Raw genomic sequence first — 22,361 nt, 5'->3', positions numbered from 1 at the left:
TCAGCCAATCGGGTGCGTTTGATTAGCAGCACCTGGCTGAGACTTGGCCTCGTCATTCCTGTGGAGACAGACACCTGTGGAAAGGCTTCCACGACTTTCTGTCACTCTGTCAGCTCACTCATGTCACTCTGAGGAGTATCTCCATCTGCTTTCAGTGGCATCGACAGTTTTTCGTGTCTTCTTTTCATCAGCAAGACTTTGTCCCTCGTCCGGCAACACTTAAAGTTCAGCCTGGTTTTAACTTGATATTTAACTCACTCTGGTCTTGACTTTGGTTTGTTTGCTGTGTTTAATTTGGGATATTCTGCTCACGTGTTTGATGTGCCCTGACTTGTATGTATCTCGGTCTACGTCCTCTCAGCCCTGCTGATTTTCACTGCACCCGTCTCTCAGATGCCCCCCCGCCTTCCTGCCGCAGCTTTCTTCCTGTTAAAACAAAGTTTTTCCTTCTCACTGTCGCCAAAGTGCTCGGGGTCATATAATTGTTGGGTTTCATCTATATTATTGTGGACTTTGGGCACCTTGGGGTGACCGTTGTTGTAATTTGGTGCTGCATAAATAAAGTGGAGATCTTGAGCTTTGGTCTCGGCTTTTTGGTCTTGTTTTTCTTGCCTTGGTACTCCGACTATGACTCTGATCTTTCAGTGATGATGTGGGTTGCCTGGTTGGGTCTTGGATCTTGGACTGTACTCTTCCCCGTTAATCCAATGCTAGTTTTCTTGGCCTGCTGTTAGTCAGCTGGTCCAGATCTTCATCTCTGACCCGGCATGTTCATAGAGATCAGCAGCTGTAAAAGTGACAACAGGATTGAACATCTGTACATCTGTACACATCTGGATAAAGACGGGCTGTATCTGCAGGCTGCGATGAGGCTTCTTTGCAGAGTTTAGCTGATATTTCTCCTGCAGCTCGAGTCTATTCCTGTCTTTGGACCACAACAGTAGTCGCCTGCAGTTGGCTTAACATATTTATCAGTGTTACAGCCGGCTGTCAATAAAACTGCCTCCGTCTGTGTGAGATGTGCTGTTAGTGCCAAAATAAAACCGAGTTTCTGTCAAATGAAACACTGCATTTAATTTCAGGTCAGAGGATTATTGAACAAACTGCTGCAGCAGGAAAAGACATCCTTACTCGAGTTATCCAGAGACAGCTGAGGATGTTTTAAATAGCATAGGTTGGGAAAACAAAGTGTATAATTACAGTGCAGTTATTCAGAAAGGAGGAAAAGCTGGGCGGGGATAATAAGACCAAACAGAAGGAAGAGTCAAAGTGTTTCTTCCTCGTGGATTTTATTTTGTAATGAAATGCAGCTAACAGGGTGTGACTGACCGTCTGTCTCTGTGTTCACCCTGCGGCACATGGATAACCTGTCCAGGTGTGCGCCGCCTCTCACAGCTATGACTGCTGGGACAGGCTCCACTGCTCACTGCCATTATTTTACCTGATGTAACCTGAAGCTCGTCACATTCAGTTCTTAGAAAGCAGCGCCGTGTGATGAGGTATCTCTGATAGATAGCAGGTACAATTCACTACAAAGAACCCTTAAAATCACCGTGTCTTCAGGGCCGTGACTGTCAGAGATTCTCCTCAAAATATGACGACAATTTCTCCTTTCATTGCCAGGAAGAAAAATCTGGGATAATTAGTCATGAACCGCCTAAAATCTGAGGCTCCCTTCAAATTATTTTCATCTCCTGGTGGCTCAATTAAGTCCTGTGACAGCAGCAACACCTTTCCCATGACTAATTTCTCAAACGCCTCGTGCTATTTCCTTTGAAATCTGACATCAAACGCACTCAAGTGTTCCTCAGGTGTTCATCACAACAGATCTATTCAGCTTTTATTCAGTTTTTCTGTGAGTCACTTCAAACAAATGAGTCCTCGGATCCAAACGATATCCAGACCCGGCTTCATGAATGTCTTCTTAAGGACACGTAAAGAAAGTCACGTCAGATGTTTGCGTGTCAGTCAGTGTTCATAATGCTCGGTCAGGTTTAGGAAACTGTTGGGTTAAACACTTATTCTGGGTCTGTGACTAACTGGGTTAACGAACCAAAGCAGAGACAATAAACCAGACTACTAATCCAAACTAACCCAAATTTAAACTCAACTAAACCAACTTAATATAACTGTAACCAAAGTAAACTCAATTAAACCCACATAAAGTTAAACCAATAAATCAAAGTTATGTATCTAATTAATTATTATTAATCTAAATCTAATTCATCTGTATTTAAACCAATCTAGTTTAAACTAAAAAAAACCACAATAAACGAAATAATCTGAATTTAAATGCTGTTAATGTGCTGAGATCAAAGCTCTCAGTGAGTAAACATGTTTGTTTGTTTGTTTGTCTTCAGACTCTATGACGGTTCGGAGAGGAAAGAAGCTCAGCATCTCCATCCAGGAACACATGGCCATAGACGTTTGCCCCGGCCCCATCAGACCCATCCGCCAGATCTCCGCCTACTTCCCCCGCCTGTCCCCCACCTCCCCCACCCCCGTCTCCCCCAACCCCGCCGTGTCCTCGCCGCCGTCCCTCAGCCCCGGCTCGGTGGCCTCGGGAATGGGCGGGTCTCACCTCCTGTCTCCTCTGTTGGCCCAGGGCAGGCCTGGCGGGGGCGGGTCCCTATCCCTGACCAGCAGCGTGGACACGTCGGTGGAGATCAACAGCTCCGACAGCGACGACTGCAGTGAGCCTCGCTGTCGGCATGTGTCTGTGTGCGTGTGTCACCCTGCATCTGTACACATCTGTTTAACGTCACCCTGAGGCTGCTTCCTGCACGGCGCGCCGTCTCGAGTCTGTTTTCATACATTTCATGAGGCTCAAAAATATCACACAGGAAGTGCTCGTGACTCGCCACTGTCACGGTCCCAGTGATGCTTTTGGGGTTTGGATTTGTTTTTGCTTCTCGGTTATCCACCGTTAGGCCTGTAACACAGTACAGAGGACTTTAAAATACCATCACTGTGAGAGCTGTCAGTCTACAGTTACCCTTCATTCATTTATATTTTGCAGGAAAATGGCTTCAAAATTGTATTCAAACATGCAAACACAACACTATAGAGAACAAAAGCCTGCAATGAGTTTGAAAGTGAATGCGTGTTGTGAGCAGCTTCCTCCTCCAGCTCAGGCTCTGTCGGCTCGGTGAGGATCTCCAGATGTATCTCCAGGCTTCCTGGAGGACATCCAAAGCTCTTTTTGTATGTTTCTGCCTTTGCGCTGCTCCCTGTCAGGATGATCCCACTCATTGTTGCCCCTGTTGTTATTTTAATGAACACCAAAGCAGCTGAAACTCACGAACAACCCCTCTGCTACATGCCTGACCAGATCAACACCCCTGCGTGGATGCACAGTAGTGCAGATAAAGCAGGGCTGAGAAACCTCTGCGTGACATCACAGCATGTTTTGGTTCTGTCAGATGGACTGAAATATTTTCTCCACGTCTCTTAAATCTCTTAATTCTCTCTCTGAAGAACAAATCTGGGGCTGAATTATTTCTCGTCTTTTTTAGTGAATCATGTTGTTTACTGGAGGCTGAAAGCCGGCTTAGGCTGGAACGAAAACAAATATTTTCATTGTGAATTTCCTTCAGACAACAGTGCTCAAGTCTCCTTTGGCTAATGTGCCGTAATCACCTTTTATGGAGATGTCGATGTGGGTTTGGGATGAAAGGTCACAGAGTCTGCAGAAACACCATGAAGGTCGCTCGGAGTAACTGAGGGACCTAAAAACGCTGCAGCAGCTCCAGTCTGATCGTTTCATGTATTTAACCAGCAGCAACCCTAACAGCCGTTCCTGCACCGCTGCACCGTGGATACATAATTCATGTGTTTGCAGCTCACACATACGTAACCAACGCATTGACGCGTACGCCTCTCGTGCTGAAGCTCGGCCAGACTGCAGATGCTGAGCGTTTTTGGGGAGGCAGGTAAAAGAAACACGTCAACTTCAGAGATGGCTGAAATGTGACAGGACCGGCTCGTCTGGAGGAGCAGAAGGAGCGCGAGTGCGCCGATCGTCTCCTTCATCCTCTCCTTCATCCTCTCCTTCGTCGTCTCCTTCATCCTCTCCTTCATCCTCTCCTTCATCCTCTCCTTCATCGCCGCTTCAGTTACAAAACGTGAATAAATTGTGATAAATGAGTCAGGCTGAATGCTCTCAGAGCTGCTGACATGTTTTCAAGCTCCGCTGTGATTCAGAAAGCAAAGACTAATTAGAGGTTTTTACCATTTTTATCCCCTCATTAACATATATTTGTTTTGCAGTCACCACTTGATGATTTTTTTGTGCTTTTTAATAACGAGGCGTCAGATTCATCAGAGCGGGGAAAGCCTGAGGGAGGAGCGGAGCGCCAAAGTTTGACAGGCCGTCTCCTCGAACTGAAACTCCAGGCTTTGATCAAACATAAAAGAAACTCTGGCTAACAAAGAACGCCTTCACAGGGGCGCTCCTTTGTGCACGCGTGATCCCTGCAGCCTCGGGCTTCGCTGCTGCAGAGCGATGATTCCTGCGCAGGACGGTCACAGGGCGTTTTGAGGTTTTGCTGACATGTTCCAGCCGTCTCTGCCTTGGGCTGCTGTAAGTCAATGTAGGTGGGTGGAAGCAGGCTCGGAGTCTTTTTTATTTTTACTCAGTGTTCAGGACTGCAGTGGATTCAGCAGAGAGAGGACGACTATAGGATGGACTCAGAAAAGTGCATCCAACAGTCAGAAGCACTGGTTTAAGTTTCTGAGGACGACGTCTGATGTTTTACTTACAGAAAAAAAGGCCAAAAGACTCGAAATACAGAAACTGAAGTCTGCTTCTGCCTCGAGATACTAAAAGACATACAGACTTAAAATACAGCATCATTACACACTACGCTGCCTTTGTGGGACAGTTAGTTATCTTACACGATACAGAGTCGGTGCCACGAGATGCAAAGCTACCTGGATGTGACAGCGATCATGTCTTTGGGATGCAGAGTGAGCTATCACTGTGAGATACAAACAGGACCTTATGAGATATAAAGTCATCATTAACTGTTCTGTAAATGTGTCTCATAGTGTTGAGATTAGGGATGGGTATTGTTTAGGTTTTATCCGATACCGGTGCCAAACCGGTACTTTTGAAACGGTGCCGGTGCTTAAACGGTGCTCAAACCGGTGCTCAAACCGGTGCTTAAAGAATGGAGAACACAAAATTGGTCCAAAAACCTCTCATGTTCAGCTGTTTTTTTATAAAAAGATAACAATGTTAGCCTTTTTTGCAGCTATGGGGCATATATGGTATCACTCTTGGCTGGAAGCAGTGCTTAAACAATGGAAAAAACACAAACTTTGTCCAAAAACCTCTCATGTTTAACTGTTTTCCACTTTTTCTTTGGTCATTTTAGCCTTTTTGGCCAGGGTGAAGGGAGCATCTGCCATCAAACAAGAAGGCAGCCGCATGTAGCTATGATGATGTTTGCTAGTTCACCTTACATGCATTAATGTAATAACGTGGTTAGCTTACTCAACGTAAATTACACACGAACAACATTAAGCTACTCACGCAGAGAAGAACGGCTGCTGCTGCATCATCATCCTCATCATTTCTGCTACACTGGCAGGGCTAGGGGCCAGGACTCTCCTCTTCGGGTTTTTGGGGGATGTTGCTCACTCCGGGTCCGATAACAGGCAGCACACCCACAGTAGATGTGCATGGTGTGAGGTCTCGCAGCAAGCTATCAAATACGGCGCATTTCTCGGCTTTTAAAAAAACGCTATGCGTCGCCAGGTGTTTCATCGGATTTGAGGTGTTACTTCCTTTGGCAGTATCACAGTATCAGCTTAAAGCACTTGTTGCAGGCTGCTCAGTTTGCATATTTTGCTGTGAAGTACAGCCAGACTTTTGACCGCTTCGCCTTGGTCATTTTTAATCTGTAGCTCTGCTCTAAAAGAACATACGTACCTGGACCCGCCTACTATCCTCGGAAACGTAAAATGATTGGCTAGAATCTAAAGTGTATCACAGCTCAGGAAAAAAAAGCACCGAAATAAAGCACCGAAATGTGCGCTGCTTTTCGGTCTGGTTACTACCATTTATGTCAGAACCGGTGCCATCATGGCACCGGATACCGGTACCCATCCCTAGTTGAGATGCTGAGTTTTACTCTTATACAGGACAGACGTTGAGACTAAATCAACAGGCTTCCATGTCTGTGTCTCACGCTGGACAGCAGTTGGTTTTCCCGCCTTTTTCTGTACCAACTGTGTGCAGTTAGCTAAGCTAATCCGGTCGTTAAGTCTGACGTCACTAGCCGTGTCTGGACCTAAACTCCGCTGCAGGTCCGTATATCAAACGATCACTATGGCATTACTGAGAGTTGAAAAACTGTCTAAAGTCTTTCATCTTTAATAAAATGATCAGCGTTCTGCTCTACCAGGTGTAACAATTGAGTTTAACATCCAGGCGTCCATGAAAACGGAATTTATGACATTTAACGGAGTTAGAAGTTAGCAGGAAGTTAGCTCGCTAGCTTCTATCTAAATACAATATAGCATGTCCTGACTGCGGGGTTTTGGAAACAAATTCAAACGTACAGCTCTGTTATCACTTCCAACATAAATGAAGACAGAAAGCTAAACAGTAGTGACGTTTGTAGGGTTACTGAAGTTTGGCTAGCTGGTATATAATGATGTGCTACGTGACCGCTAGCGACACAGCTATGTTAGCATAATATAAACAAGCTAACTTTTTTCCCACTCGATAAAAGTTAACGTGAGTGTTCTCGGTGGTCAGGAACAAATGTAATCGCATGGCAGGATGCTGTAAAAGGACCAAACTTCAGCCAGGAGAACAACTGAGATAATCCATCCACAATACGAGGTTAGTCATTCATATACTGCTGCATGGGCTGGGCTGTAGTTACATCCTAAGGTTTTAAAAACTGAGCTTAAATAAATGATTAGCGGTAATAAAAGCCGAGGGAGGTCAACAGTGATCACTGACTGTTTTAGGAGCTTTTTGAGATTAAATAGAAGAAAATACAAAACATTAAACATGTTAACAACACAAAAGCCATATTAAACGCAGACTACTTTAGGCCCGGAAGTAGGATTCGTCACGTCATCACTTAAGGACCGGATTAGTTAGCCACATCATCTTTGTACTGAAGACATAATCCAGCCTCTGAGGGATTTACTTAAGCTTTACTTTCCTCGTGTTTTCCTAGTTTTTAAATTTTTAATTTTTTTCTCTATGTGGTCGATCGATAAGCGGCTTCTCCTCGAGAGATAGCGCCTCCGCCAAAAGTTGTGGAACAAACTCATTTTGGGTCCTTCTATGCCTTCTGGTATTCTCGTGATTCTTACATTATTCCTCCTGGATTGTGCCTCAAGAACTTCACATTTCTCATCTAACTTCTTTAACTCTGTAGACAAACGCTCCACAGTGGCCTGGAGAGTGGCGATGGTGTCAGAGTGGTTTGAGGCACAGGCCTGCAGTTCAGTCAAAGTGTTATCGTGCTTGGCCACGTCGCTTTTTATGTCCGAAATTGAGGCCTGGATGCTCTGGTTCAAGGACGATATCTCGCCTCTTATGGTGGTAGAAATCTCTAATATGTGAGTGTCCAGTGTGGCGCACAATTTGGGCTTGATCGTATTTATCTCTGAACACAAGCTAGTTATAGCAGTTAGTAGCAGTTTATTCGACGGCTCACATTCATCCTTTTCCAGTGCAGGCGTGGGGTCCCCACCAGCTGAGTCCGAAGAGGCTTCCAGGCCTACATCGATCGTTCTTCTGAAGTTTGGGCTTCACCATTGTTGAAAGGCTGCCAGAAATATATCCACAGTAATCAGCAGGTTGTGAATTTGGCGAAAAGATGGGTTTGACGTGCTTTTGAGAGTATTAAAAGATTTTCTTAAAGTAATTTTGACGAGGGACGTCTACACTCGCACATGCCTCTCTAGCGCCCCCTATTTCTCATTTTTTTTACATCTTTTTTTGTTTGAATATTTTGCTTCTAGAAGTGTTCGCTACGTTGATCTGCGTATGAGTACTATCTACAAATAAAATATCTGGGATTCTCAATTCATGGGCAGCACAGTGGCCTCACAGCAAGGTCCTGAGTTCAGGCCGGGGTCTTTCTGTGTGGAGTTTGCATGTTTGTGTGGGTTCTGTCCGGGTACTCCGGCGTCCTCCCACAGTCCAAACACATGCAGTTAGTGGGGTTAGGTTAATTGGCCACAGGTGTGAATGTGAGTGTGAATGGTTGTCTGTGTGTTAGCGACAGACTGGCGACCTGTCCGGGGTGTAAGACAGCTGGGATAGGCTCCAGCTCCCCACGACCCTGCAAAAGGATACGAGCGGAAAAGAATGCATGGATTTTCAATTCAACTCAATTTATTTTATTGTCTTTATTGTCCCACAGGGGAAATTAGTTTAGCAGCAAAGGCAACAATAAGAATAAATAAAAGTGATGGTGATGATGAAATGACTGTGGCTCAGGGGGTTGGGAAGCGCATCTGTAACCGGAAGGTCGCTGGTTTGATTCCTGGGTCGTTGTGTCCTCGGGCAAGACGCTTCACCTACTGGTGTTGGCCAGAGGGGCCGATGGTGCGATATGGCAGCCTCGCCTCTGTCAGTCTGCCCCAGGGCAGCTGTGGCTACAACTGTAGCTTGCCTCCACCAGTGTGTGAATGTGAGAGTGAATGAATAGTGGAATTGTAAAGCGCTTTGGGTGCCTTGAAAAGCGCTATATAAATCCAATCCATTATTATTATAAAAAGCCACACGACAGTTATTTGGATTATTTGCCATTAAGAAGACGAGTCGCAGTCGGGATAAAAGAGACCTGGTTGACCTCACAGGTAAAACTCGAAGGCAACGAGTCAAACTGAACACGAGCCTTCCTCAGCACGCGTTGTTATACATGGCCACAGGCCCTGACAGCTTTCTGGTAGTTTATAGCAAAACTCCCAACTGGTTCTTGTTCTTCAGAGTCATGTTACCAAACAGCGAATCACAGGCTCACACTCTGCACAATCTCAGTATCTTTAATGACAGCAGCTGATGAGCTATAAGAAGACTTCCCAAAATCAATAATCACGTCTTTTGATTTTGACGCCTTTAATGAAACGAAGGACTCATCACAACAACCCACAAAGTCCTGTACAACCTGCCCGTGGCCTGACTCGGTCCTGATCACTGTGTGTTGGGAGTTTACCTGATTACCTGAATTGAAACTGTGTAAAACTAAAACATTTTCATCAGAAGACTGAAATGTACGGAGCCCCTCTGATGACATGGTCCAAAAAATAAATAAATTGTGGCCATGAAATACTATTTCGTGAGCATGAAATGCTAATTTGTGGGCACGAAACACTTGACCGATAACCGTGATCCTTCAGGCCCTTGCAATTGGTTGACAATAAAATCCAGGTCCTACTTGCGTCTGTAAAGCAACTGGGCTCGCAGTATCCTGTTTAAATGTCTCTCCGTAATAATGGTTCCTTGCATTGCAGGTTTTTCAAAATGCATTTGTAGCTCATCCCCAGCCTAAAATAAAACTTCATCATACTGTCTCTGTCCACAGTGTATAGGTTTAGCCTACTCTCATGCTTATGTCTCTACGCAGCTGTCCAGGAATTGTATCAATATGATGTGCGTACGTTATCTATTTCGTTGCCACAAATGCGTAATTCGTTGCCACTTTATACCCATTTCGTGCCCTCGAAATAGTATTTTGTGGCCACAAATAAGTACTTCGTGGGCATGTTATACTATTTTGTGGCCACAATTTATTTCTTTTTTGGGACCATGTCATCGGAGGGGCTCCGTAGAAATGAACTTAATGCCAAAATCACGCCTTTGTGTTTGATTTTCTTTTTCTTTGTGTTACTGTGACTGCCAGCTCGTCCTGTGGCCTCTGCAGTCGTTTTCATGTCTTTCTGTCATTTGAACATTAAAATGTTCAGTCACAGCGGCCCTGAGCCGGGAGGTTCACTCAGTGAAGAAGAAAAACCAGGACGTGGCAGAGGCCGCTCTCGTTCACCGTGCAGCAGAGTAACGTAGCCGTTAGTCCGCTACACACAGCAGCTCATAGCGTATGAGTGCGGTTAGTTATGTAAGCAGTGATGTGTTAGTGTGAATCATACGTGTTATCTGAGCGAGCATGTGTGCCCTGTTACACGTGCACGGCTGTGAATGTTTGCTCTTCTTTGTAGGAAGACTGCGAGTCACGGGCACGTGCGCTCTCCTCCGAATTGGATTCCCATCTTCTGATTGCATGACATGCCTGACATGTTTCTCTGTTCTCTTGCATGCTTTCAATTAAATCTAACAGTTTTGATCTCTTGTGCTTGTTGACGCGAGGCTTGTAATCATGTTTGGCACTATATAAATAAAATTGAATTGAATTGAATGTTTTCTATTATGAATCATGGATGTTGTCTGTTTCCTCCCTCTGCCTGCGATGATTCCCCAGCTGCTCTGGGAACGCTGGAGTTCGAGCTGAGGTACGAGCAGAGCTCCAACAAGCTGCACTGCACCGTGCTCCGGGCCAAGGTGAGGACGCTCTGCAGACGCCGACACGCTCTTCTTCTCTGTTTTCATGCAACAGGAAGCATACAGCCCATATGGAGTAAAACCGATCAGCCGATTTACGCTGTGCAGTAACTTCAGTATATTTCATAAACCTTCATATCAGGAATGAAAGACACGTTTAAGGAGGATCCCAGGATTTTAAAGAAAAATCCGCCCCGAGCCCTTCACGTGAAAATCACTTTGTTTAGCTTTTTTAAGACAAGTTTCAATCCATGCAGACGCTGACAATAAGAGTAATAATAATATTAATATATGAGAAAGTTGCATAAAGCAGATTAAACACAGGGAACTATGTTATATAATAAGAATTAAAGTCTGCTCTCAGCTGTGGATTTTCACCACTCATCATAAATTAAATCTGCTCTAGTTTCATGAACTGCTACGAATTAGATTCCCTCCACAGAGTGAAGAATAATGAAGGCTGTGCTGTCAAAGATAAATATGAGCTCTAATAGTATTTCTGTGCAAATTCAGATTTATTGAGCTACTTGGACCTGTGGGTCTGCTGCACAGATTGTTATTTGGTCAGTAAATTTCACTCACACACACTTTTATTCGTCTGGATGCTGCTGCTGAGGAGCGAGAGTAATCTCTGATTATGGATCTGAGGAAGCTGCAGGAAAACGATGCATCTGCGTGCATCCTCAGCTCGTTGTTGACCCAGTAACAGTCCCAGAGCAGGTGTTAGGAGTCAGGAGGAGGTGAGATAAGAGGCAGCCGAGCCTCGGGCTGGAGACCCGTGTTTGGTGTGAAGAGCAGGTGTCGAGCTGGAGTCACCAAAGTGATTCTGATGGGCGTGCCGTGTGCTATATCCAGCAAACAGTCGCATCCGCCCAGCCTAAAGTGAGATGAAACATATGACATTTTCTGCTGTTTTACATCAGGATGCATTTGGTTTCACTGAGGTTTTACCTCAAAGTGCGATTATGAAAAACAACACGTAGTTCATCCCTTTTAAAACCGTTCCTCAGTTTATCTGACATTTTGTTTGAATATCAGCAGCGATACACATCACTACAAACATCAGACTGACAGACTAAACGTACTACTCCGCTGGCATCAGGTACAAGCGTCGCCCACTTTAACCAAAATACCTCCTCGTAGGCGTTTTGCATAATTGTCCAGCCGTGTCTGACATCGGCTCGCTGAAATCTTTGACCTCTCTTCTTTTTAAAATCCCTTCAGCTGCAAAATGTTTGAAGGTTTTTCTCCTTCACACCACGTGGGATTCATTCCTGGCTTTAAAGCCATCAAATCACACCATTTCCTGTTTTTGAGTCGTTCCTCGGAGTTATTTGAGCACCACAGACAGTCATCCTGCTTAAAGCCCGGGTGGACATGCCAGGAAAGGATGCATATTGTTGTGTATTTATGGAGAATCTGGCTCTTCACCAAAGATCACTCCTCCTTATGGTAGACGTGTGACGGCCTGCCTGTACCTGGCACAGGTTACACCGCACCTTGTTTTGGATTATCATCCGTCAGGCTTGCTCGGAGAATCATCTCACAGCTCACCATGACTGTTCACAGATATTACAAAAGATGGCGTCGCCTCTGCGTCTGACTGCGACAGCTGTAATTCTTTCTAATGTCAAACAGGAGGCGACTCTGTCAGATGCAAAAAGATTCCTGGTTGTGCAGAAGTCACATGACTTACTCTGTGACCTCAGTAAACACTCTCCTGATGGGGTTATGGGCTCGGTCACAAGTCTGAATAAAACATTGAATTTTGTAAATTATGGTCATTCTGAGAGTGAGAGGAGAATCATCCAGCTCTGTCTAACGAGCCATCAATCACAATCGCTACGAGCACCTGGTACTCCTGGTTTCGCACATCTTACACCAAGACGGTGATTTCAAACTCTCGGCTTGAGACGTCGTGAAGAGAGAGCTGAAGCTGAAAGGAAAGCTCTCCATTTACATTCCCACCCTCAGCACGAGCCCACAGAGATGGAGCAAACTTATCTGGGTTCAGCTTGTGGCAGAAGATGGGAAAAATCAGGAATATTTATTATAACTCTTATTCTCTATTTTATTCTCTTCCTGATAACTACTGCGCTCAGTGTGGCCAAACCACTCCATCCAACAGCTCCACCTTTGATCCATGTATCCAGAGCGGGGTGTTCCTAAAGATCTGACAGCTGCTAATCTGCACCACCTTTTTCAGAATGCAGATGGACCAACAGCAGCTCCGTGAGGATGATGTGGAGTTACTGTAGACGTCCCAACAGATACTTTTTGGTGCTGATTTTACTGAAACATCAACAAGCATCAGCTTTACAGGGCTAAAGAACCAAAATCTGCAGTTCCTCTAATGTCCACTAGAGGCTCCAACGTTTTATAGCCTGGCTCAATGTTTGCATTATTAGGGGCGTGGCCTCTGTAGCTGACACAGGTGGCTATAGCTGCTAGCTGTCTGCTAGCTTCATCTGACCTGGACCTCCAGTCTGTGTTTGTGCTGTTGGAGCCTTCAAATTATAATAATGACATTATTTGACCCGTAATATGGCAGCTGCGAGGTTATTGTACTAACTGTTCAAGAAGCCTGAGCTCCAGGTGTGCTGAGTGGAATTCTAGTATTTTACTTGCATGTTACTGGATGTAACACTCCACCCTCCATGAAGCTTTATAAAGTGGGATTTGCAAACCACAGTAGGCTGTGGAGTCCAGGAAGTGATGGGTTGGTGTTTGATGCCTTCAGACATCAACAAAAAATGTCTATGAAGTTTTAGGTGTTTATAAAAAGTGGATCTAAAGAGTTATTTTGAGTGAGGAAAGAAATGAAAGATTATTTTTGTCTGTCTCAGAGAACCTCTGAGTGGCGTCTCCCATCATTACAAACACAAATATGATGGAGACGTGTTTGTTTGCTGTCGCCGTGCGCACACTGCTGAGGCTGTTCAGCATTGCTAACCTGCACAAACGCAGCATATATTAAAGAGATTTCTCCTCCCTGCATGTTGGCGTGTGCTGCATGCACCGCTGTCTCAGTGTGCATGCACAGATCCAGTCAGTTACAGTGAGTGTGGGGAGCTGAACCTGCTCTGACTGCAGCCCGTCGTCTCTTTACAGCCTCCGTTTGTCTCCCTCTTGTTGTTTGTGACACTTAAATTGGACTCTGCTGTGACAGCTTGATCTGAATTATGGCGCAGGTGCTTCACCTCCTGCCTTTACCTTGTTTATCTGTCCAGAGACCGTTTGTTTGAAGCAGGTTTGTTTCGTCCCCTCGGGCTGCTGGCTTTATATTTCACGGTGAGAATAAACTCTTTGTTCTCATTACATAAACAACACAAAAGTGTTTGTATTTCACAAAAAGCTTTTCATTAGTCACACCAAAGTTAGCTTCAAAGAACCAGAAACAGATTTCAGCAAATTCAAAAAACTGCATTTTTTCTACTCAGCTCTCTGCCCGTGTTACACATGAGGACACGTGAGTGCACCTTTCACAAACTGTTTCCCCGACAAATTTCCAAACATCCCAGTTTTATTTTGGATGCATCCATAATTTCACTTTGCACACACAGGAACAAAAACCAGGAGCTACTAGGCTCAGAACGATGCTAACGGTCGTCCTTTGTGCTACGAGCTGCAGCGGTTCTCACACACTCCAGGTTTGATGGTGTTTTCACCATCAGTGGGGCTGAAGCCCATCAGTAACCTTCACTTTGGTCTTCTGGAGGTTGGTCTTCACCCCAAGACCAACGTGATGACCAAACGCACGTTTCTGGTTGTTGTTGTGCTGGAAGGCAAAGCCATGACCCTGGCATGAGAAAGATAACCGCTGTTTGTTTATCTGAACTCTTTCGTTTCTTAGACGAGCTGGAAGTTTCCCTTCTGCCACATGCGTATGTTTGAAGGTTCAGGGGGCACCGTGTGATGCCTGAACCCGAGTGCTTAAATCTAACTGGGGATGTTTAATGGCTTCCTGTAACAAACCAACAAATGAAAAGGAAATGAAAAAGTAAAAGCATCACAAAAACAACAGATTCAGCTTTATTTAATGTACACGGACAAAAAGCAGAAAGCTAACTTTAGGTCATAATGAACTACAGTCGAATTCTGAACACTTAATACAAATGAAAAGAATCTGGTCCCATTACTGAATCACACTTTGTGCTCCACAGCTGGTGACATAAAGTTGTTGGAGCTCAAAGCTGTTTCTGTCATTTATCGTTTGTGTCCTGAAGCTGCAAAGTCTTCAGATTTTAACGAAGCGGAGATCAGCACGAGCCGCTTCGAGCACAGAGGCAAAGCTCGACGTGCGCTTGTGAAAGCTGCCGACGGTCCTCTCCTTCCCTCTTAGATCACCGTGACACTGATGCAGTCGGCGCTGCTCTCGCTCTGCAGTGCAACACTAATAGAAACACATGTGAGAATGAAATTGCTTCATTTTGTGAGGGATGGGAGATAATCTGAGCACCTGCTGTATCCTTTGTTTCCTCTGCTGTTTTCTTAATTTGAGTACCTACTTGAATGTCAGTGATTTCCCTCCTGGCATCGACTCATTTCTGCAGCAGATGAAGGAGCAGTTTCAGATTCGAGCAGGTGGATTAACTCAGTGCTCACTGCTGCGTGCACACATTTCTTTCTGCAGGGACGAGGGAAAGCTGAGAATTTTTTAACACCTTTAACATCAGCAAATAAAAGACATGCCTGGTAACCGCTGCCAGAAACGTTCAGCAGAATAATCCACCAATTCTAAGGTTAAATATTTGATAGAAACATTAAGAAGCAGCTTTTTGTGCGGGCAGTGAATCCGACATTATTCAAACAGTCACAGATGAAGCACGATCCAGCTCTGACCAGAGTAATCCGATTACTTTTTTCAAGTAACGAGTAAAGTAAGGGATTACTATTGCAAAAACGGTAATTAGATTACCGTTACTTTCCCGTAGGAACGCTGCGTTACTGCGTTACTAAAACCGTGTTTTTTTTTGCGAGAATGTCTCATGACAGTGACGTAAGCGAGTGCAACATTCGTGACAACAGCTGTGTGCAGATCAACAATGGATCATATATCGAGTGCGGAGAGAGTATGAGCGTGCAGCGTTTAAAGCGTGGAAGTACTGACCTTACTTTGAGTTTGATTCCATAAAAAGTGACAAAAACATTAGTGTCCGTTGTGCGTGGGAAGAAAACTTCTTTTTACACCGAAAAAACCCCTAAACTTCCAAACAAGCACCGAGTAGCTACGGCGTGATGGGAAACTCAGAGAAACTCGCGGATTCTTCCACTGACCGCTGCGGCTCACCTGCACCAGGGTAAACCTCCGCCTGCCCCACTCCTGCTTTACAGGTGAAAATAGAGCAACAGGACCGCTAGTCTTTGATTTTATTTATTTTCTGCTGTTTTACTTGCATCTATTTGAAAGACTGAGTGTAAACACAAAAAAAATAAAATTTTATGTGCTGGAATGTGCAGAAAATAGGTTTAAATGTTAAACAAATTTCTTCCAGTCAGAGAATGTTGCAGATAATTAACTGTTTGCTTGATGCATAAAGTTAAAAGATTAAAACTAATAAAACAAGTTTTAAAAAGAGACTTTTCCATTTGATTACATTTTGTATGATGGATTATGCAGAAAAAGTAGAATTGGGCTGAAAGATCTATCACTTTATCATCTATTCAGGTTGTAAATCGTGTTTTTAAAAAGTAACTAAGTAATTAATTACTTTTGAAAATAAGTCATCAGCAAAGTAACGGGATTACTTTTTTGGGGAAGTAATCAGTAATTAGTTACTGATTACTTTTTTCAAGTAACTTGACCAACACTGGCTCTGACCCAATGTTGCCGTGGACACGGGACCTCTGACGGGTGCAGCGAGTCCCTCTCGTAGGTTTACACATGTGAACATTAACACTGCTCCTCCTGAATCCAAGATTCCAGAAGCAGCTGGAAACTCGACTCAACCAGAGAAGTCGCTGCTCCTTTGTTCTTAAACCATCTGGGAGAACCTCAGGATCCTCCAGGAGGACCTGGGGAGCTTTGCTGAGGTATATCCTGTTAAGCCTGACGCTGCCATGACCCAACTTTGGAAAAAGGGCAGCAGGTGGATGGTTTTGGCTCAGGCGAGTCAAGAGGTCAGGTCAAGACCCGTGCACTTCCTTAGGTTTTGTGTTATGGCGGCACCACTGTCCTGTGGGTCATGAACCTTTAATAACGTACTTTTGTGGCTTGAAAATATATTTTAGCCAAACGTTAGTAATGCTGATATGTCTTCACTTGTAATCATCTATTGTCCAGAAACATCTAATCAAAATATTTCTAGAGTTGGGGAATTTCACTCACCAAAACTGGACGGTCTGGGTTTGGACCTGTTGTTTTGAGGCTTCGTTATAGACTCACGATTCAGTCTTTTGGAGCTATATAATAATTAATATTCAAATTCTGTGTTAGTTGGTCCAGCATGTAGTTTTCCTGCTACCTCAGTCTTGTTAGTTCTGCTTCCTGGTTCCCTATTTTATTTCCTCAGTTCCCTTTCATGCCTTGGTCTCGTCTCTCCCTGGCGTCCCTCGTATTTGGTCAGTCTTGTTTCCGTGTTTGTTTACTTTTAAATAAATAAATAATAAATAAAATTGTATTTATACAGCACCTTTCTAGATAGACTCACAAAGTGCTGCACATAAGATAACAAGTCATGAAAAGATAAAAAAAAAAAAGACAATATAAAACAGGCAAAAATGAACCAAAAGCTGTTTTTGTCTCAGTGTCAAGTCTGTGTTTCTGTTCTGTTATTTCCTCTTTTACTTTATCAGCCCGTGTTCCTGTGCTGGTCCTGTCTCCACTGGTCCCATGTCTGAGTCTTACCTCGTCAGCTTCCTGGGTTGTGTTCAGTTTTGCTTCCAGCTTCTTGTTAGTCTGATTTAGTTCCCCTGTGTTCCCAGGTGTGTTTGATCCAAACTTCAAGCCTTTAAACAGGTATAGTGGTTATGAGTGGGGAACTTTTGTCTCGTGCTGTAAACATGTTTATTTCTGCTGTAAAGTTTTAACTACTCACTGCTGAAGCCTCTGCTGGACATTAGAGGAACTGCAGGTTTTTGAGCTTCAGCTTCAGCTGCTGGAGCCCAAAGTCAAAGCTTTAGGAGAGTCAGACACAAACGCGATGCGTCCACATGCTGCACTTTAATCTTCAGAGGTTGAAACTTGCATTGAATGACTGTGGCTGAACCAACTAACTGCTCACACCATTCAAATTAAACTGGATGTCTGACACTGATGAACAAAAGTACATGTAATGGAAACTCGAGGTATCATAGCTGTCACTTGTGACACTGGATTGTATTTCAGGTAGATGTGGAAGGTCAGATTCTGTGTGGTGCCTCAGTCTCATTAAAAATGCTGTGGGTGGGGGTGGAGGGGAATATGCACAGAAGAAGAAATTGCTTCATCTGCCGGCACTGCAAATGTCAAAGCTGTTGAAAGAGATTTAGGAGCAATTTGTCACGATGATCTGCTCCCACTGATGAGGTCAAGAGATTCAAATCAAGTGCTTCATCTGCCCGTGTGGAAAAATCATCTGTCCTGTCGCCTCTTTTAGTTTTTATACTCCCGAGATGTGAACAGATGTGGAGAAAATGTCAGGAATCACAGATTATAGCGGCTGGATTTATAGTAAAGTGGGAATTCTTGGTTTTGGGTTCCTGTTCTGATCCTGTATTTATTCTAATGATAAGTTTCAGGTGACATATTTCACTTCCTCTCTTAACTTTATTATTATGATTTTTTTATAACCTTTCCTGGGTTAGTCTCACGGTTCATGTAGAGGATAGCTGTACCTGCCGTGACGTTCCTCTCGCCATCTTCGTGATTGTAATCTGGATGCAATGAAACATCAAATAATAATAATGATATGCTCACTTGCTTCTGTTATCTGCAGGGTCTGAAGCCGATGGACTTCAACGGTTTAGCTGACCCGTACGTCAAACTGCACCTGCTGCCCGGAGCCTGTAAGGTGAGAGACCGTTCATAACCACAGAGGGTTGGTGTGACAGAGCGGGACGCTGGGATTGGGCAGGATGGAGGCAGACTGTGTGGACCTTAAAAGCTCCAGTTGAAAGAAGAAGAAAGTCCCACTGAGTGTTCAGGTGTTTCTGACCAACCTGCAGGCTGTGCCTCATGTTTCCAGCAAAGCGTTGCTCGATGAGGAGCACTACAGCACTTCTCAGGAAGGGAAAGAAAAAGAGGAAACACTCAGCTGACCTCCCATCATTCCACAGTGGGTGATGGCAAAAATGACTGATGACTTATTAGTGGCAGTAACTGAAGGATGCTTGTAAGGATGCTCCAGAGTATCCTCAGGTGAAGGAGGTCATCTTAATGTTGTTATGACTGCAGATGCCTCCAGATCACTTCACTCTGTTAGAAACCTTCATGAGAAATGCTTTACTTCCTGTTTTATTTTGAAAGTATTTTTCACCATGTGTGTCTCTGGTGTTTTTGCCTCCTCTGTCTTGTTTTCCTCTGACATCTTGCTTCACCACGGCACTAATCTCTGAGATTTCATGCTTTCACTTTCATACTTTGCTACCTGCCGGCTCGTCGCCCTCTTTGTGATCGATACCACAGGGTTATACCAGTAATACCAGTGAAACATGGCGAGGGCAAGATTTGAGTGTACCGACTAATTCAACATCCCAGACTATCAGACACTACTCGTCCTTTAGATCCTACTGTCTTTGGAGAGATGTGCACACGGAGGCATCAGTGCCCTGACGAAACAGCTGAAGGGATAATAACCATCCTGCAGATGCTACACATACTTCTGCTTATAGGGCTGTTCGATATAACCATATATATCAGATGACGATATAAAAACGTCTATCGTTTCATTTTACGCTATTGTTTGTTTTGTGGTGTCGCAAAATAAACTGTTTACGGCAATATGTTTTCATGGTTTTGATGTCACTGTAGTGGCTATATTCATTTCTTAAAGTTCTCTCTTTCTCTTATATTTAATATAACCACACTACAGACGGACAAGCGCCCGTTTTTATGCGTTGTCGTTAGCAACAACGACGGTAACACCATCGCGTGTCCGCTTGTTTATGTTCCACATAAACCTTTCACAATAAAGCTCAAGATCCTGTTGAGACTTTTCAAAATAAACTGAATCACGTGAAAGAGCAGATTATTTACGGATGAGAAGTAAAAAAGAGCCGCCAGGTGCTAAAAAATAAAGCTTAGACTCAAACGTTAGAACAGGCTTTTCCCCGCAGCACGCTGTGTAATAAATACTCACAAAGAAAACGGCGGCCGTTACAACTTATGTCTAAAAATGTATCGTTTCATGCATCGTTAAAACACTCGACTCCAGCTACATGACGCCCAGCTGGAAACACGTCACGCAAGTCGAGCTGCCCGAGATTCACAGAATTTACAGAAAATGTTACATTTTTGTGATTTATATCGTTATCGGACGATAGATGTCTTATATCGGGATATGAGATTTTGGTCATATCGCACAGCCCTAGCTGCTTATCTAGAACAAAGTTGCTGTTGACGTTAGACTTTGTGTTAGGGGAAGCCACACAGTTTGGTGCTGTAACGTAAATAAAGATGATGACTCGGTTACAACAATTCATCCCACATGAACATCAGCGTGAATTAAAGGTTTTGTTTGGAACAGTTTCACAGTAAAGCCAAACTGGGCCCTTTGAAGGACACGACAGCCTTCGTCATGAAAGACGGGCTTGAGTCTAAACCACTGTGGGCAGGTTAGAAACTCCTAAAAAGAATCTTATATGTGTTATAAATTGTTTTCTTTTATGTCACTAGTATGACCAAAGTACAAACTGTTTGCTTGGCGCTTGTTTCGTTTTCATTGCTGGATAAAGGAACAAGTGAAATTCTCTCCAGCGTGAGGATGAAGTAGCATCAGCAGAAAATGAACAGTCGACAGGCGTGTTTCTACACATGAAAATGGGAACTTAGTGGGCGGAGCAAACACCTACAGAGAGGTGCACAGCACAGCTAGTGCAACTGAACAAATAAGAGGACGAAGCATCGCCCTCTGACCTCTGTGTCACTTCCTGCTGCTTAAAATGGATGTCGTTTATTTCTCTCACACCAGATTTGGTCGAGTTGAGTTTTTGTTTTTTTTAGCAGCTTCGGTAACATCGGTGTCACTGACTCATTGTTTGGAGGCTGTTATTTTCTCTCTCTGAATTTTGATGAGCCGGAGGTAAAGGTGCCGCTCTGCTCTGCTCGTACAGCCACAGACCAGGTTTATTTTTCTGCTTTTTCTTATTTCCTCTCAAATATTTGCCGTTACAACGCCGTTCACAAATAATGAAGGTTCTAATAATGAAGTCAGTGTTCAGCGCATCAGTAAAGTATTCACAGCGCTTCACTTCAAGCTTCAAACTCCGCACATGCAGACATGAACCACTGTAGGCCTGACAGGTGGCGTGCTGTAGAAGCGGTCAGAGCGGCCGTCGGGTCACACCGAGTGTGTTCTGACAAAGTGGGACGTTTTTGAACTTCCCGTGTAACAAATAACACCAAACATGTTGTTTTTGGATAAAATTCATCCTCAACGTGAAGAAAAGTCGACCTCGTGGTCTGATTGGTCGAATCTGATTATTCAGGTTCAAAAAGTCGAGCTTAGTTATTAATAACTATTCATTTACCATTATGAACAGTTAGACTACAGAAGCTGTTGGGGACACTCAGCGCTGTCGAAGTTACAGGACATTACAGGAAGTTAGGAGGCTGGAATCACGTGACTGTTACCTTTTAATATCTATGCTTCAGAAAATCCAACTGACATCAGTTTGACAAAGTTGATCATGTTCAAAAAAGTGTCACAAGGTTTTGTTTCCCATGGAGGTTATTTTGTGTGAGTGCGCTTTACTTTGAGCAGGCAATGATGCAAAAACTGCTCTAAGAATAAAAATATGCAGCTGGAAATGAGAAGAACATTTCATTTCAGCTGAAATATGTAAAAAGTGATTTTATTCTGGTTTCGTGGCCTCTGTGTTTACGTAAAGCCTGAACTGTAGCGTCCACGGTTCAGTGGTGGTGCTGGCAGCACATTTTTGGCTTCAGCTCATTTCAGGATTTTCAGAAGCCGTTTCAAAGCCATGAAACGAAATCCTCCTCCTGACACGAGCAATGTGTAAAAATACTGAGGACAGATTGACTTTTATCCTGATGGTAGTTAAGTCTCTCGGCGGGTTTCCGGCACCTTCGCTGAAGTGATGCTTTGATTGTTGCTTTATTAATTGTGCAATCTTTGTGAACTTGTGTTTATTGCTGTGAGGAGACAGCAATGGGTCCCCAAATAACATTAAAGTTTATCTCCATCTTGGCTCTGGTGTGAAAAAGAAAATCTTCTCTCTGACCTGTTTTTCCTTTCGTCCTGTTGTTGATGGGATCTTATTTTTATTTTACTTTTGTCTTGAAGCGATGCAGCCATGAATTCAGTCTTTAATGAGATTTATACCTGAGTTTAAAAAGGTTTAAAGACATTTTCTGCACTGTTTGAACTTCTGTGCAGAGCTGCTGAAATGAAATGTCAAACTGTGTTAGTAATTACTAATATATCTGTGTGTGTGTGTGTGTGTGCGTGTGTGTGTCCTTCAGGCCAATAAGCTGAAAACGAGGACGATCCGTAACTCCCTGAATCCAGTGTGGAATGAAACGCTCACTTATGTCGGCATCACAGAGGAAGACATGCACAGGAAGACGCTCAGGTCTGTGTTTATATCTGTGTGTGTGACAAACACACACTGGGGATAATTCATCACATCTCATTTCAGAGCAATTACGCTCACAGCCATTAATCAGCTG

The 22,361-nt window shown here is 43.9% G+C and overlaps 1 protein-coding gene across 1 annotated transcript in view; it reads left to right on the top strand.

The window, feature by feature from the left end:
- The window catches only part of doc2a (double C2-like domains, alpha), a 65,597-nt gene that overhangs the window by 12,157 nt on the left and 31,079 nt on the right, over positions 1-22,361 (top strand). The window contains exons 2-5 of the mRNA XM_084924981.1: positions 2,361-2,693; positions 10,452-10,531; positions 18,448-18,522; positions 22,155-22,264. Of these exons, the coding sequence (XP_084781107.1) occupies positions 2,366-2,693; positions 10,452-10,531; positions 18,448-18,522; positions 22,155-22,264 (593 nt within the window). The 5' untranslated portion in view covers positions 2,361-2,365. The remainder of the gene's footprint in view (positions 1-2,360; positions 2,694-10,451; positions 10,532-18,447; positions 18,523-22,154; positions 22,265-22,361) is intronic.

The sequence above is a fragment of the Perissodus microlepis genome, chromosome 4, assembly GCF_051167445.1.
Source record: "Perissodus microlepis isolate ML-2025 ecotype Zambia chromosome 4, ASM5116744v1, whole genome shotgun sequence".
NCBI lineage: Eukaryota > Metazoa > Chordata > Actinopteri > Cichliformes > Cichlidae > Perissodus > Perissodus microlepis.
The sequence above is the reverse complement of the archived record's forward strand: the minus strand, read 5'-3'. Positions and strand labels throughout refer to the sequence as shown.